General features: G+C 34.4%; 1 protein-coding gene across 1 annotated transcript in view; it reads right to left on the minus strand.

Moving 5' to 3' along the window:
• Positions 1-6,863: 6,863 nt before the first annotated feature.
• Positions 6,864-19,017, minus strand: part of LOC115209557 (MAM and LDL-receptor class A domain-containing protein 2-like) — a 78,593-nt gene continuing 66,439 nt past the window's right edge. Inside the window, exons 13-19 of the mRNA XM_036501675.1 lie at positions 14,852-15,241; positions 12,509-12,652; positions 11,426-11,491; positions 9,396-9,619; positions 9,000-9,182; positions 7,969-8,068; positions 6,864-7,003 (exon numbers count right to left, since the gene is read on the minus strand). Coding sequence (XP_036357568.1) covers positions 6,864-7,003; positions 7,969-8,068; positions 9,000-9,182; positions 9,396-9,619; positions 11,426-11,491; positions 12,509-12,652; positions 14,852-15,241 — 1,247 coding nt within the window. The remainder of the gene's footprint in view (positions 7,004-7,968; positions 8,069-8,999; positions 9,183-9,395; positions 9,620-11,425; positions 11,492-12,508; positions 12,653-14,851; positions 15,242-19,017) is intronic.

Raw genomic sequence — 19,017 nt, forward strand, 5'->3', positions numbered from 1 at the left:
ATTTTTGGCTCTCCTTCAAGATACAACAAATCATCCTGTGCCTCTTGTGATTTTTCAATGAGTTTTAGCATACAGTCGTTAGTTGTTTCAAGATGTTCTACTTCTTCCTCTTATTATTATTATTATCATTGTCTTTGCACAGCTTCTAATGCTGGAGATGTACTACGGTGTCTACCAGTGAACTAAGGTTACACCTCTTATTTTTCGAGCACCTTCTGGATTATTCGAGCGGTTCCAAGCACTGCTGTTTTCTGCAAGTGCTCCATCCTTATTGCGGCCCCTATTTGTTTCATGCAATTCTCGAAATTTTTACTCATTGTTCCCAGGGCTCCGATAATTATTGGTACTACTGCTATCTTTTCCATTAACCAAAACTGCTTTCCTCCCACTCTAATCTGTCATACCTATCGACTTTTCTTTCTTGTTGTCAGCTCAGCTGGGCATGCTATATCTATGATCCAGCATAGTTTACTTTATTGCTCAATGAAGACTATGTCTGGCTTCTTATTTTCTATCTCATGGTCGCAGTGAATCATAAAATCCCACAGGATCTTTGCATTATCACTTTCGATGATGCCTTCGGGTTTATGGTCGTACCAGTTTTTTGTTGTTTTTTTTGTTTTTTTTTGCTCTGTCAAAACCATACTTGTTGCAAAGCGTCCAATGGACAAGCCTTGCTATATTGTCGTGGCGTCTCTTATATTCCTTCTGGGCTAATGGCGTAAATTGGCTGGTAATATGCCATATGGTATCACCATTTTGTCCACAGATTCTGCACTTATCACTTTCTGATGTGTTATCTACTCTGTATTTTATGTAGTTTGTTCTTAGTGATTGCTCTTAGGCAGCACAGATTAGAGCCTCTGTTTCCTGTTTTAAATCACTTTTAGTCCTCCACAGCCATCTTTTTGCTCTGTCTATCTTATCTTCAATATTCCTATGAAAGTGTCCATGCTTTCTTTTCCTTACCCATCTATTTTCAGTTTCATTCGTTTTCAATTGCTTTACAGTGCTTTATCTTTGAAGTCTTTCATCCCACACAAGCCTGACATTCTTACTTCTAATAATAGCGGGGTTCTGTGGCATTTTGTACATATAATGCTATATTGTTTTCTTCAGCTCTAATACTGTGTTCACATATAATAATTCCTCTTCGCCCTCTTTATCTTGGTACATATAGTCTTTCTGTGTCACTTTTTGAGTGGAGTGTCCCATATCTAGTTAGCAACTTCCTTGTCTTTCTGTCTAAGCTGTTTAGTTGGTCTACTGTCCATGCGATTACCCCTGCTCCATATCTAAAGAGTGAAATCACCTAAGTGTTGATAGCTTCAAGCTTATTCCGTCCGTTTAATATCGAATTAAGGATCAGTCGCAATCTGCGCAAGTACTCCACCTTAAATTTTTCTGTAATTTCTTTCTCCATCAATTTATCAATTTCCAAAATCCCCAAGTACTTATAGACCATCTCTTCTATCTGCTTCATAACCTCCCCCGACGGTTTCGATAGCCTGTCCATGCATATGATTTTGCCTCTCTTCAAGACACCACACTTTCTCAGTCCGAACCCCATTCTGATATCAACACTGAAGGTATACAGCGTATCAACGAGGGAACTGACTTGGGCTTCATCTTTACCATAAAGTTTGAGGTCATCCATGGCTGACTTTTTGTTGACGTTTTTTCCTCAGAATCAGTGTTAGTGGTATCAAGCACAGTACAAAGACAGTAGGGAAAGCAGTCCTCTTGGAAGATGCGCCTCCTGATTTCTACAGTCCCTAAACTTCTTCCGTATGCTGTCAGTTCCGTTCTCCAATTCGCCATACTTTTTCCAAGCAATCACTTCGATAGGATCACATCGTACGCCTTACGATAGTCGATCCATGACATGGCTAAGTTACTTTTCCACCTCTTGAAGTCTCTTTTGTCTATCAGGAGTTGATCCTTCGTACCTCTGCACTTACGCTTGCAATCCTTCTGCTCATGTGGTAGGAATCCATTTTTCCACATGTTCGTACATTGACTCTGTGAGTTTTCCCGTCAATAATTTCCACATAAATGGCAAACAGGATATCGGCCTGTAATTGGCTACCATATTGCCTTTTTCGATGTTTTTCAAGCACAACACTATCCTACTCAATGCCAACCACTCTGGTGTTACTTGGTCGGCATTTAACAAGGTGTTAAGTTGCGTAGCTATTCGTGCATGACATTCATCAAATCTTTTGATCCAGTGGCCTTGAACTCTATCTGGTCCCAGGGCCTTCCAGTTGCTCATTTTTTTGCTGATTTCCTTCACTTTCCTAACTGAGTTCTGCTTCTTTTGGACAGACTACTGTTTGTTTCAGTTCTTGCAACCATTGGGCATCCTTCTTGTGCTCCTTGTCTTTGCTCCAGATGTCACTCCAAAAACTTTGACTTCCATTGTTATCTCGTATCAACTATTCATTTGTACACTCTCCATTTATTTCTATATATTTTCTCTTCTGATCTACTCTGAATAACCTATTCTGGTGGTAACCCTTCATTCTTTGGTCGTATCTTACCATCTTTGCTTTCTTTGCAACGAGGTGCTGTTTCCGTTCTTCAATTACCACTTTCAGGCCCTTTCTTTCAATATTATAGTTCCTTTTCAGCGCCCTGTATTTTTGTTCGCTTTTGAGCTCCTTTCTGTTTTCGGTCTGACACAGAAATTTCATTCGAGAGCATATCTGACCCTGCCTGTATTCTTCTTTGCCACCGTGGATCTTTTCTTTTGTCACTCTCATTATATTTCTTTATCTTGACATCAACACCCACATTTTCTGCTACAATAATATATACTGATATTCACGCGTTGAATATTTGAATTTCTGAATTCAACTGTGTTGTTGCAATAAAAGTTATGATTACATATTTGGGTACTGAGGGATACGCTTCTTACAAAATTTAATATATTAAAGTTTTTAAACTTTTCTTGAGATGTTCGCTTGTCTATCCAGTTGGAGAATACAGTAGTGATTTTGCAATGAAAGGGATGTTTACATTTTCGAATACTCAGGGAGAAAGGAAAGGATAGGTATTTAAAGTTTTTTTATTTTAACTGATCGTTTGTGTGTTCAAAAGCTGTAGGTATGTAAGTTTCCTAACTTATTTTGAGGGAGATTTTAAATATTCACAGGAAATTCTAGATATTCCAGTTTGTGGGGATAGTAGGAGGAAGGGATGTTCACCTTGTGGAATTTTTGAATTTCTAAAGTTCTTTTTTTCTTTTTAAATATTTTGCTGTGAGTTAGTTTTTGTAGTTGTGCCGTATGTATATATTTAATTTTTACGGGTTTTTTCTCATTTAATTGTGTTGTTACAATAGACGGCATGTTTACATATTCAGGTATTCAAGGAAAAAGGAAAGATAAAATGTTCACACAAAATTGGAGATATAAAAGTTTCTAAATTTTCTTTAGATGTTCGTTTGTATGCCAGTTCAAAGAAGAGTGTAGTGTTTTTGCAATAAAAAGGATGTTTACATTTTCAAATACTCGGGGAGAAAGGAAAGGAAGTAAAGAAAGGTAAACTTTTTAGAGAATTGTAGATATTACGGTTTTAAAATTTACTGCGGATGATCTTTTGTCTGTCCGAACAGAGGAAACTGTAGTGTTCTTGGAATAAAGGGGATGTTTACATTTGCAAATACTCAGAGAGAAAGGAAAAGATAGGAATTCACGTAAGTTGTAGATATTAACGGTTTTAAAGTTGATCGTCTATGTGTTCGAAAACCGTAGGCATATACGTTTCTTAACTTATTTTGTGGGAATTTCAAAATACTCACAGGAAATTATAGATATTCCAGTCTTTATTATTATTATTATTATTATTATTATTATTATTATTATTATTATTATTATAATAATAATAATAATAATAATAATAATAAACACTCCTTTCTTTATTACTATTAATAATAGTAAGAATACTATATTAATTGTCACGTAAACGATGGTTCATAGTTATACAATTATTACTTCAGTTAATATTAGTGTTAAACACAGTTAGAAGCATTATCCACATTGTGACTCTAGATATTATGATAATTATTATCCGAATAATTTGAATGTCGTTATTATTGGTGTTGTTGCTGTTGTTGTTGTTGTTGTTCTGCTTGAGTCAGGATTGGTCTTACACCTGATAGAATTTATGTGTATAGCAGCTTACTACTGGTGCCCACCGCACACAAATCATGATTTAGTAATTCTATCACTGCTAGACGCTTCACATTTGCTACAGATAAACATCTGTGCTTTTAAGCACTATACGTCTATATGAAAAACTTTCTCAGCACAAATTCTGCAGGGTTATGGCTTTCAATAGTATATCCATGTTAAGTAAGATGTACAGAATGCTATTCCTCCATTGCAAATAACGAATCTCAATAGATTATGTGCAAATTTCATATTAAATTGCATTCTTAGTATTACACAACACGGAAAATCATATAATAGCGTAGATTTGACAATTAATCTCTAAGGACGTAATACACAACATTTTCCAAAATAGTTTTAAAGCAAAGTGAGAAATGCCTTTTTAAAGTAGAATTAATGATTTATATCTGCTCTATATTATGCCCAATCTTTTCCTCAATACATTGATTTATAATTAGCTGATGATGCCGCTCTGGTAACACACACAGAAGAAGCCCTCCAAAGGCTCATTAACTATTTTGAGCAAGCATGTAACGACTTTGGCTTAGCTATCAGCCTTAAGAAGACCAACATCATGGGCCAGGCTACATCGGACATCCCAAACATACATATTGGAGACCACAGATTACAAGAGGTGGAGAAGTTTACCTATCTGGGCTCTACCGTCACCTACAACCTATCCCTTGACGCTGAGCTCAATATACGCATTGGCAAGGCAGCTGCTGCGATGGCCCAACTCTCCAAACGGGCTTGGGACAACAATAAGCTGACCAAGACCACGAAAATGAAGATCTACCAGGCATGTGTACTCAGCACTCTACTGTATGGAAGCGAGACCTGGACGCTATACACACGCCAAGAGCGTCGCCTAAACATCTTTCACCTGCGCTGCCTCCGAAAAATCCTCCGCATCAAATGGCAGAATCATATCCCCAACAAAGATGTCCTCAGGCAAGCAGGAATACCAAGCATGTTTGCACTCCTCACACAAAGACGTATGAGATGGCTTGGGCATGTTAGCCGTATGAAAGATGGCAGAATCCCCAAGGACATACTCTACGGAGAGCTTGCTAGGGGTACTAGGTCTGTGGGTAGACCGATCTTACGTTACATGGATGTTTGCAAAAGGGATATGAAGGCCTGCAACATCAATATTAGCAGTTAGGAGGCAGTCGCCGGCAACCGCGGAGAATGGCGACGTACAGTAAAAGAGGGAATACAAAAGAGTGACAGAGAGAGAGAGAGGAGAAATGGAAAGAAAGGAAGAGACGTAAACAAGAGACTATGGCACTACAACCAGCCAGGAACAGTCTTCGCTACATTTGCGGTACCTGCCAGAGGGAGTGTTTGTCCAGGATAGGACTACACAGCCACAGCAGGAAATGTATCAGGACATGAAATATAAAAGCCGGACTAGACTACAAAAAAAAAAAAAAATGCGCAACTCCATTGTCTCCCGAGACAGAAAGGATGCCAATACAATACAATACAATGATACATCATTCATATATGACAAAGACATTTTTTGTAAAAGGGTTTTATTTCCCTATAAGATAAATGTACCAAAATAGCATGCACCTACTAGAACACTGCAAAATTGATGAATACTTTGTTGGTTTGAAATGCTGAATGCAAATTCTATTATGGATCCTTTGGCAACATTGCGATTAAGGCCGAAGTCTGTTTTATTTATATTTAAGTTCACAAATTTCATTTGAGTACACCTATGATAGGCTAAATCAGGATAGCTTCATGAATGCAACTACTTCAATGCTTTAAAATGATATATCCAAAATTCTGTAAGTTACCATAACAAGATTCGATTAACTTGAACTTTTATAACAACGCCAGTGAAAGCACATGTGCTACTGCTTTTCTGGCTGGTTGTGACCTTTCATCACTCATCCATATCAGTATATATATACTCTTTTACTCTTTTACTCTTTTACTTGTTTCAGTCATTTAACTGCGGCCATGCTGGAGCACCGCCTTTAATCGAGCAACTCGACCCCGGGACTTATTCTTTTTGTAAACCCAGTACTTATTCTATCGGTCTCTTTTGCCGAACCGCTAAGTAACGGGGACATAAACACACCAGCATCGGTTGTCAAGCAATGCTAGGGGGACAAACACAGACACACAAACAAACACACATACATATATATACATATATACGACAGGCTTCTTTCAGTTTCCGTCTACCAAATCCTCTCACAAGGCATTGGTCGGCCCGGGGCTATAGCAGAAGACACTTGCCCAAGATGCCACGCAGTGGGACTGAACCCGGAACCATGTGGTTGGTTAGCAAGCTACTTACCACACAGCCACTCCTGCGCCTATATATATATACTTTTTATCTTATTTTAAACTTTTTAATACTGTTTGATAGTTATATATATTTAATAAATAAAAAATATAAAAAATAAAAAATAAATAAATAAATATTAAAAAAAATTTATAAATATAAATTAATAATTTTAATTTTAAGTTTAAATAATTTAAATTTTTAAATTTTATATTTTATATATTTTGTATATTATATTGATTATTTTTATTTTTGTTTTGGTTTATGTTTTTCATTGTTTGATTTGCCTAATAGTGGTTTTATATCTAATTTAATTTATATATATATATATATATATTTGTTGATAGCGTCAATATGTTTACAATTAGGAGAGAAAACTTTGACTATACCTTAAGGTTTCCATTGTTTTCTGTGATAAAATATGTAAAGTAGAGACTTTTGCCTGTAGGAGGTTGAACCTTTTTAAATACAAGTTCTGACTTGTCTCCAGGTTTGCCTTTTGAAGAATCTATATACATATAACCTGAAAGAACAAAAAGATTATTTAAATCGAAAGGCTACTATAAATGTTGTTACAAGGAACATCACGGTTACAACATCAGCAGCAACAACCACAGCACCAACAACGACAACAACAACAACTACCACTAGTAGTATGAAATTCTTGAATTTAGCAAAATGTTAAAATTTGCATATTATGTATTTACATATATACACGGATTATACACTGATGAATAAGCTTAATGCTTGTATTGATCTATATAAGATTGTTATCTTGATTCAGACATGTAAATAATATTACTTATTTTGAAATGAAATAAATTTTCTTTGCATATTTCCAGTTGCAAAACAACTGTTGTGATACTTTCAATGGTTAAATATATTTTATTATACGATTTCTGTCGTCATTTTTTAACTTTACGCACACTTTACAGTCTTCTCTCGTATCATATTATACATTCTTTGCAGAATGATATATTAAGGATCTTTTTTATTAGTTGAATCCATATGTTGTGATTTAAATTTACGCATATATATATATATGTATATATATATATATATATATATATATATATATGTATATATATATATATATATATACAGAGTTTGCCAAAAGTCACCTGACATTAAATCAAAATTCCATAAATACTTAATATTCAACTGTATTTATTCATTCCAATTATGAATGTTTAAAAGAAGGACTTCAGTTTGAATAATTTTCATGTTGTTTCATATTTAGATGCTTTTATTAAATACATTCAGTTGTTAAACATAAATAAATCTTGGAATTAAATGGTTTTCGTTTACTGTCAGGTGACTGTTAGCCAATCCTGTATACATATATATGTATATTGTATATATATATATATATATATATATATATATAATATATATATATATATATATAGACGGTTTCAGAACGTTCCCCCTACAATCCGAAAACATGCTTGTTTTGGTTCACAAACACTACTGGCTTGGAATACATACATATGGCGAAACAGTTATCCTGTTGTGGGTTCATATCAAGGAAATATTCAGCAAATAACCTGTGCTGTTCACTCTGATATTGTTTCTGATAAGTGTTTTTCTATGTATAAGCAATTCAATGACTAAATATCTGAGAGGTAATACTTAATATATAACATTTACATTTTTGTTACGCGGGTTGACAAACTTTTGACTTGAACTTTAGACAATGTGGCAGAGTTTGCACAGAATTGAACCCATGATATCTAGTGGTTCCCAACCGATTTTTGGCCATGCCCCACGGAATCATTTCTAAAATCCTTCTAGCCCCTTATGATATTTAATTTTTGTTATTCAAAATGTTACTACTATTCACTTGGAGGAAACCTAAAAGGCTTGGTCTCTAACAAGCTTCCAAAGAACATGGCATTCATGAAAGAGAAAAATATATAAAAAAAAGGAAGGAGAGATAAATAAAAAAAAGTTTCAAAAGTATTGTTGCGGAGGATACCCCCTAGCCAGAGAAGTGGGCTATTCCACTACAGATAAATAGTTGACAGACATAACGAGTCAGCGAGGCACGCCGTTGGGCCAGTCGGGCCGACGACGAAGTATGTTGTCATGATACCACACAAAACAGTGTCAAGCAAGACACGACAAATATATAATATATTTCTTTACTGACCACAAGGGGCTAAACATAGAGGGGACAAACAAGGACAGACAAAGGGATTAAGTCGATTACATCGACCCCAGTGCGAAACTGGTACTTTATTTATCGACCCCGAAAGGATGAAAGGCAAAGTCGACCTCGGCGGAATTTGAACTCAGAACGTAACGACAGACGAAATACGGCTACGCATTTTGCCCGGCGTGCTAACGTCTCTGCCAGCTCGCCATTTAAATATAAAATAAGGAAACTAAATTTAGTGAGATTCATGCCTGCTATCGAGAGATTTTATATTAGGCACCAATTTAGTCAGCTTTACTCTCAAGTCTCCTCGTTTGGTGATATCCAGTCGATTTCTGTTCTTCTATAACAAATCATTTACAGCACTAAAGCCATATTCAGCTAAATATGAAGATGGGAATGGTAACAACAATTTTCTTGTAAAGCTGGCTGAATTTGTGTATTTGGTTTCTGTCTCATTACAAAGGGATGACCTCACTCCTTTTATATTGAATAAAGTTTTAACCGACTCATCATTTTGCATTTCCATGAGTTCTTCTTGATACTGTATCGAAAAATCAGATATAACCACTAGCATTGGTTGCACAGCCCATGTTAGAAAAATCAATTTGTTTTAAATCAGAAAATCTTTCATTCAAACCAGAAGACATTAATTTCAGATGATCCACAATGACAAGTACAACAACATCGGTTACCTCACATATTCTTAGCCAATGAAACTGGTCAAAAATTTTGTCAGAAATATTTTTTGGGATACCTCAATGAATGTAACAAAGTCAAATATCTTCGTCTTTGCATCCATAAGAGTTTTATTTGATCCCTGAAGTTGTTTATTTAACATATTCAGTTTTTCAAAGCTATCCGTTAAATAACTCACAAATGCTTTACCATCAATGGTTAGCAGGTGCTTCATTTCAGGCTTGTCACTTAAAAAGTCACTAAGAACTTCAAATAGTTCCATAAATCTTTTCAAGCAATTCCCTTTTGAGTGTGGGATAGAAGTCTCACATAGTCTACATTTTCCCAAAACTGGTTGAAAAGACGCTCACATTTGGCATTAGCTTTGATAATATTGATACATGGCAAACAACAGCTGTAATTGTATTCACCTCAACAGACGTCATTGATTGTTGAAATTGTCGAAATGCAAGAAATTTAACAACAAATAGCTTACAAACTACAGAATTTTCTCAAGAACGCCAAGAGAAAAAGATGTTTTATGTGACACATTCTACCAGTATACAAAGTTTAAAAGTATTTAGTTGCAAAGAAATTATTGTTAAAATCTGCCGGTCAAAGTGAAAAGATCCCGAACTTTTTTACTTGCACTACTTGAATCAAACGCAAAGAGATTTCAGTTCAAGCAAATTTTTTCAACAATTTCTTAAAAAATATTTCATTATAAACTTTCGCAAAATATGCACAAAAAGAAACAAAAATATTACGTGAATCTTCTCAGCTGCGAAAGCCTTTCTATCAATGATGGAAGGTTTTTTTTTACCTTTTTGCTGAATTCACAAATTCGATAATTTTTAACTGGTGCGTATAAAATGACTTGCTAATTTTCATCTCTGATCATATATATACATGTATGTGTGTGTTACCATTACCATAAATCTTCATCTATATGTCTATCTATATATCTGTCTATCTATCTCGGTCTCTCTCTTTTTCTCTCTTTCTCTCTCTTTCTCTCTCTCTCTCTCTACTCCGTTCTCTTCTTTCACTAACGCTACTCCTTCCACTCTGTTTCAACCCATTCCACAACATTCACTTCTTTCATCCCTCACCCCCAACCCCATCAACACTCTGCAGCACCACATTTTTTTTTGTATACCTAGATTTTTGTCGCCAGAGATAAAAGAATCAATACTTTTAGACACCTACACACATAAGACTGTCTCTAGTTTATTTCTTCATAGGGAGTTAAGATGGCATTGCTTTCAGCTCTGACCAGTTCTATAGTACATACACGCATGCACGCACGCACTCGCACATACACGCGCGCACACATGCATTTGTAATTACCTACATGTTTTCAGATACTGAAATAAATAAATCTATTCCCTCTCTAGTGACATCAGATCTTGTGATGATGAAAAACAACCTGTTGTCTCTAAAGTGTTCAAAATTTCATAAAATTGTCCACAGATGTGAAGAATTTTTTCTTTTTTTTTAGTAACTCATTCTCGAATTGCCTCCTTTCTCTATTGGTATAGTAAAGATTGTGCACAAGAGGTATAAGTTCAACATAACCCTATGCATGTCTCACCAAAATGTTACCATGCCCCACTGGTGGACCATGTGCCCCACGTTGGGAATAACATGTTGTTTTGCCAAAATTTACCAGGTTTAACAATAAACTAGCAGTGAGCACTAGACAGCCTACACAAAACGGTTAATTTGATATTTGATATTTATTACAGACAATATGATGCGATATCTATGATGAGTTGTTGGCAAGCTGTAACAACCTATTGTTATGCGTAACAAAATGCAGCTACAACTTTTTAGAGATTTAGCATTTTCTTATAAAATGGCTTCGATTCGAACATCTTATCTGATCGTCTTCATACAGCCTTACGCTGTGTTCACTCAGCAAGGTTGTTTAGAGAAGATTCTCTAACAATTCACAATCACATTTTGTTTCACTCTCACATACGCACTTAGGGTGACAACAACAAAAATATATTTAGCAAACTCACAATCTTTAAACTTTTCTCTCGCTAAAATAAACAAAAAGAGACTCCAGTAATTCACTTATATAAATATCTAACACGTCCATACTCAAGTCATCCGACTGAATTTTGCTCTCCTCATTTTCAACAGATTTCCGATGGTCAAGTAACGAGACTATTTGTATTGATTTAAGAATTTATATTTATGTGATTTTAATCTTTCAATGCTTCAATGTTTCATTTGGAGACAACTCAACATTGTTATCCCATCCACACAACTTTTACATTTATTCTTCTATTTTTTACTTTCTTCGGTCATTTGACTTCAGCCAATAAGTGCTTTGATTTGAAATATTTTACAACAGTTCCATTTTATATTACGTCATAATTCTTTTGGTTTTCAATCGTTTGATTTTAAAGTAAGAACATTCATTTTTAATCTGTTAATATTCTTACAAATTAGATCACTGCCAAGTATATAAAAATTGAATTGTAGAATAATGGATAATGTTAATATATCCATTGATGTAAAATATATTTTTCTAATCCAGCTCTAGCTTAAAAGTAAAGAAAACCAGTTTGAATTCGTAGTCCCTCTCTATGCACATTACCGGAAATTATTATTATACATTATAAAATAGTGATTTTCCCCACCCGCTACATTTTCCATCTGAATATGTATTGATTGCTGTCAGTTAAAAGATGTAACCTATAATGATTCCGTGGGGTATGTAACTAGCCATTGCCGATCATCAACCTGTAACGATTTATTAAGTGCAATTTCTTGTACTGATGAGTTTGAAACAAAACACAGGAAAAAATCTGATAAGTTTGCAATTATATTACATAAATATCAGAAAACGAGCCTCTTAAGCCACACACTTTACGATTATAATATCTTATATAGATACAGGTCAACTTTTGTTTTTAGAAGTAAGGCATATATAATCAATCCCAAATATTTCTGTTATCAACTTCACTCAGGTTCACATCCGAATTTCAGTAGGATTAAATTCTGGTTATCCCATGCTGTTTCTCAGAGAAGAGAGGTGACATTAAGGAAGAGATGTACAACATACAATGTTCTTTAGAAGTTCATCAACGTTGTAGACAATGGAACTCTTAATATTCACTTAAACACTAGTTAGATAATAGCTTATGGAATATAAAATTATGATTGTAACTAATTTACCTGAATTTGTATAGGGTATGGAACCAGACCGATAAGGACTATAGGATCGTAGTTGCCATGTATATTCACTATTCTCTGGACATTCCACGGTATAATCACAAAGATGTGGTTCTTTAAATTCACAGAAATGATGCGTAATACCAACTGTTGAAAGAAATTATCAAAATATTAGTTTCAAACTTTAGAACAAGGCCAGCAATTTGGAAAATTATATCAACCACAATGTTCAATATTACTTTATGGACCCGAAAGAGATGAAAGGCAGAGTTGATTTTGAAATTAAAACGTAAATAAAGACGGACGAAATACTGCTAAGCATTTTGCCCGGCTTGCTAATGATTCTGCCAGCTTTCTGCCTTAAGAAATGATCAAAATATTAGTAGTTTTACGAGAAAAAAAAAACGGTTAAATAGTAAAATCATAAAGTCTATTTAAATCATGTATTCTTAAGCAAAATATGACAATATCCGTAACGTCTTCTATTGAAGACGTAGACAGACATTGTAACAGTCATTAAAGTTTGTGTTAAAACATCTAACGTAATAAGTAACATTAACTGCTATATTTAAAGCAATCTATCCTCATCAAATATGCAAGAGTGAAAATTAACAATTGCAAAGAACATCTAGATTTTCAAGAATATATTGACTAATATGAATGTCATACACTGCAAAACCCCATTCGCGTAGATCTGAAATAGTCTACATTTTACATGAAAAATAATTCTATTTGTAAGATTTTATATATTTCTTTTTCTATTTAGAAACTTTCATTCTCTGTCTTTGTTTAAAATAATATAGAATCGTTAGTAAAAAATATTTCCTCATAAATAGAGTTCCTATTTCATTTCTTCAGTAACTTTTCATCATATCAAATATTATTAATATTTTGGTAATTAATATGAAAGATAATGCATAATACTCATATTCATATGTAAATTTTACTTGTTTGAGACTTAAACGATCTGACGTTAGGACTCAAATGATGAACTCTTTGATTGGACATAACTGGCTCCTGTATATGGGTATATGAGTACATGGCTCAATGGCTCAGAAGTTTATTTCTCAAGCACAAAGTCCTGGAGTCAATCCCACTTTATTAGCATTTAGAGTAAGTCTCTTCAATGTTTTGAGTTGCTCCAAGTTATGTAAGTGAAATTAGTAAATGGAAACGTGTGTAATAGACTGCACTCGTAATCTGAGTGCCCAGGTTCCTCACAATGGGTCATATTGAAACTGTCTGTCTGACAACTGTGGCAAGTCTCAACTGTCTGAGGAATGTTCAACAACTTAAAGCAAAATTCATTGAGCAGGTAGCTACATTGATCAGACTGCAGGAATTCTCATTTTCAAAAACTGAAATTATGTCCATATAGTAATCTTTCTAAGGAAGACTTGTAAATTTATTGTAAAAAAAGATTCTTAACATTAAGTTGCAATTACAAATGTGGAACATGCATGTTGTGACAAATGACCTAGGATTTTACGAACTTAATGATTCACATATTATAGCTTGTTCCCCTCGTTAAAGCATTTAAATTTCAAATGAGTCTGTTCATATAGATAAAACAAAACCGAAACAACTTGCAACTAGAAGCAGTAGTAACACTATAATATAGACAAATATTCATGTCAAGTAAGTAGTTATAGCGATAGAGTAAACGTAGATATTGCAATTTTGTGGTTAAACGCAAAAACGAGAATGTTAATTCCATTGATCGGTTTGGGTATATATGCAAACTTCTTTGCTCACTTACTAATTAATGTCATGAAGACGACATTAATAGATTACAATCAAAGTTAGATACTTACTAACGATAACACAGCTTACACTGGTTAAATTACATTTTGTTGATTGAAAACTAGGTAGAGATAGAAGAAATTCATAGAATATAAAATTATAATGTTACTACAATATTCCATCAATTTTCTTCTTACTAATGTAGCGAAAATACAAAAAAAGTAACTGAAAGTGTATATCGTAAATCTATTCATAATATTAGAAATATTTATGGAATAATTGAAATGTATGAAAATATTATCTAGCAATTATTACATCATTGATTATTTGGTTATAAATTCTAGCCTTACCTCAACCATCGTACCATAACTGATTTTGTCTGAATTTGCTTGACTAACTACAGAAAACATTATTATTTAGTGTCTGATATAGATGCCACTTACGTAAAATAAGTGACATCAACATTAGAAGCTAACCTCTTAAGACCGAAATAACTGAAGCAAGAAAAATTTCCCTACAAATGTAAATATAATAAATGTTTACAAAATATCTTACAAATAAAAATGTTATATAAATTTGGAGTAAATATATCTTGAATCTTACTTTTACAGGTTTCATTATTGACGGCAATGTCATCCAGGGAAACCAGTGTGTAATAGTATGAATTGGGGTTTGGTGTCACCTCAAACTGCAGTGATAAACTATCTGAAGATGGCAAATCTACACAAGCAGTTTTGAATTCTGTATGTTCCTCCCCATATGAAGACCAAAGTTTCTTTGTTGAATATGATGATGATGATGATGCGTTTGATTTGGTTGATCTATTCGATGAAGAATAACGCGCTAATAGTGCAAAAACTTTCACTTTATCTGTCAGTTTGTATTTGAAGCTAACACTTGTACCATTGATCACAGATGCATACGGGGAGGACAGCTGAAATGTAGAGCTTTCACTACTTGTTCTTGAATAAATCTTTAAGAAGCCATTTGTATCTGTAAAATAAAGAAAAAGAAAAATACATTTAAATTGATGAGTGGACAAAAATGAAAATATTAGAACAGTGAGCAATTAAATCAATGAAAACTCAGTAAACAAGAATCCAGTACGCATTTTCAGTTTCTTATTGTGAATGGAGAAAACTAAGCACTCGAGAGCATTTGGCTAGTGGTCTACCATTTTACCTCTTTGCAAATAATGAAATCTTAATTGTGGTAGAAAAGGCAAACCATCAGAACAGATGAAAGATGGATTTTATCACTGTTGGAAGTCAAATTTTCATACAGGTGATAAAAGATTTAGCTGAAGAATTCTATACATGCGCGGGAGCAAAATGGCTCGGAGTTTAACGTACTGAGCCATTGCGTTGGTAAAGATAAGATGTGAGTGCATCTGTACAATCATTTGAGTCAACAAATAAACCAACTTACTTTGGAAAGCATGAGAAATTTTTCATATAAAATAGAATTTCAAGCGAAGAGAAAAGTTATCATAAAGGTAATAAGAAACTCATAAAAAATACTTTAATATTTAGGAAAACCTGAGATCCACATACATATTGCATGAAGGATACTAAAGCAAGCACAAATAAAAGCTAGCAATTATTATTTCTTACATCGACACAAAACTACAACTTTTCGTGAGAGGTGGCAGCCGATCGTTCTATTACCGTACTTTGCATGCTTTGAATATTTTTTCTTCATGTTTTTACTAATATTTCTGCATCGCAAAACAGCCCATACTTTGCCTCTGGTTTTCTTAAGTAATCAAAAGAACGCATTTCTTACGACTATTTAAATACTGTCCGATGGTCTGTGATGTGAATCCTGAAGTCACCAAATATGAATTATTGCATTCCTCGAATATTAAACACACACATCATTTTCATTCACTCTCTCTCTCTCTTTCACACACACACACACACACACATACGTACGTATATACATACATACATACATACACACACACATACACACATACATATATATATATATATATATATATATATATATATATAATAAGGGTAGAAATTGATATTAATCAATTAAAACCAGTGGCTTAGCATATTTTAAAAATCCGAAGATTAAAAATTGTGTTACATACAAAATTTAGAGGAATGACCACTAAAGTGGACAACCTAAGCATAGACATCAAATCGTCATTACCATGAAGAATGTGTTCTTAAGAAAATCTCAGCAAAAAAAAATATTAAAATAAGTAAGACAAATGAAAATATACGAATAAAAAACAATTACCTATGTACCATTGGTTTCACTTGTTAATATTGACGTATATGAACACGCAAATAGCTGCAAGATCATCAGCAAAGTTAAGGCATTTGAAAGATACACCCAAATATAATTTGTAGAACTTTATACATACTCGATTTCGGTTGAGCGTTCTGGATCTAGTTCTGGAAATTATGTTTTGTAAACGACAGACTATGCTGATGATCTTGCAGATATTTGCGTGTTCATATACGTAAATATTAACAAGTGAAACCAATGGTACATAGGTAATCGATTTTTATTTCATATATTTTCATTTGCCTTGCATTTTGGTTTTTTGCTGAGATTTTTCTTGAGAATACATTTTTTGTGGTGATGACAATTTGACGTCTATGTTTAGCATAAAGGTTGTCCACTTTAGTGGTCATTCCTCTTTTACTTTATTCGAGCAAATCGACCCCAGGACTTATTCTTTGTAAGCCTAGTACTTATTCTATCGGTCTCTTTTACCGAACCGCTAAGTTACGGGGATGTAAACACACCAGCATCAGTTTTCAAGCGATGTTGGGGGGCAGACACAGATACACAAAGATATATACACACACACACATACACACACACACACACACACACACACCACACACACATATATATATATATATATATATATATATATATATATATATATATATAATATATATATATATATATATATACAAACAAGGAAACTAGTCCGTTAGAAAATCTCTGTTCGAGATACTAGTATTATACGAACCCAAAAATATTGCTTATGGCCACTTTAATGCAGCTGTCTTCTAACAGACCCGGGAAGATATCTCCTCCAGCTGGTTTATTCAGTGAGCTTCCTACACTCGATATTTATTGCAAGCGGAAGATAACTCATGCCACTGTAGCTTTACAAAGTTACTGTGCGAGTCTTCAGTCATCTTTAGTATGGCTGGAAGAGCCTAGTCACTCCGACCGACATTCTTGATATATAAGACTCTTCCTTTGTCATCTGCACACTATTTACTGGTTATATATATATATATATATATATATTCTTGGAAGAATTAGCAACAGAAAACAACTCCAAAATAATTGGAATTACTGAAAGTCATCTCAACGAAAACATCCGCAACAGCGAAATCACAATCAATAGAATCAACATCTTCAGATGTGATAGACAAGGCAGATCCCATGGGGGCGTTATCATGTATATCCATGATACCTATGCATGCATAGAACTTGTCAATGAATCAAATGCCTACTGCAACCTGCTGTGCATAAAAATCATCCAACTTAATACAGTTGTAACAATAATGTACAGACCGCCAAACAGCCCAACATTATCCTTCACTGAGCCACTGACGAAGCTCCAACAAATTCTGGGAAACATGGCAAGTCCAATGCCAGACATTATCCTCCTTGGTGACTTCAACTTCCCTAACATCATCTGGCCACATGGACACATACTAAAACTGGGGACAAAAGCTGAACAAATACAGGCAGCCAAACTGTTGGAAGTCACAAAGAAATTATACCTCAAACAAATGATGACAGAAGCAACAAGAAATAATAATACGATCGACTTGGTTTTCACCAACAACGAGGACACGCTATTTGACCTTCACTCAACCCCAACAATCCTTTCAGACCACAATATTATTGAAATACATTTACACATTGGTAATGAGCCCAATGCCACAACTCTTAAACAAAAGGACATGCCAAAGCTATGCAGGTATGATTATCACCAGGCAAATTGGGAAACTATTAACAACCAGTTACAAATCATTGACTGGGATCTCTACCTTACTGGGCCAGATAAACACAAGAAATTCTTAAACAAGATCGAAGAAATATGTGAAAAAAATGTTCCTCTAAAGAAAACCAAGTCCACAAAAAAACCTGTACCACGGGAGCGAAAGATCCTGATGCGCAAAAGGTCAAGACTAAGAAACAAAACATCTAAGCTGACATCAAAACATGAATTACAGAAAGTCCTTGACCAAATATACAGATTAGAAGACAATCTAAAACAACACTATGATGAAGAACGTAACAATGCAGAAAAGAGAGCCATAGAAAACATCAAGAAAAATCCAAAATGTTTCTACAGTTTTGCAAAGAAATACTGGAACACCAAGTCAACAATAGGACCTCTCCAGAGACAAAATGGGGATGTAGTGAATAACCCTATTGAAATGGCAGAAATGTTGGGTCAACAGTATGAAAGTGTCTTCAGTGAGCCATCTAAAACCATGAAGATCCATGACCCAGGAAAATTCGACCATACTAAACCTACCCTATCCGACATTGATTTCAACCCAGAAGACATAGCAAGAGCCATAGACAAGCTCTCCATGCACTCGGCTGCGGGGCCTGACGGTTTCAATGCCATGATACTTAAAAACTGCAAGGTACAATTGTCGAAACCCCTTTACATGATATGGAGGGAATCTATGGAGAATGGAAAAATTCCAAATACATATAAAGAAGCACACATAACTCCAATACATAAAGGGGACAGCAAATCAAAA

Source organism: Octopus sinensis, linkage group LG3, assembly GCF_006345805.1.
Source record: "Octopus sinensis linkage group LG3, ASM634580v1, whole genome shotgun sequence".
Taxonomy (NCBI): Eukaryota; Metazoa; Mollusca; class Cephalopoda; order Octopoda; family Octopodidae; genus Octopus; species Octopus sinensis.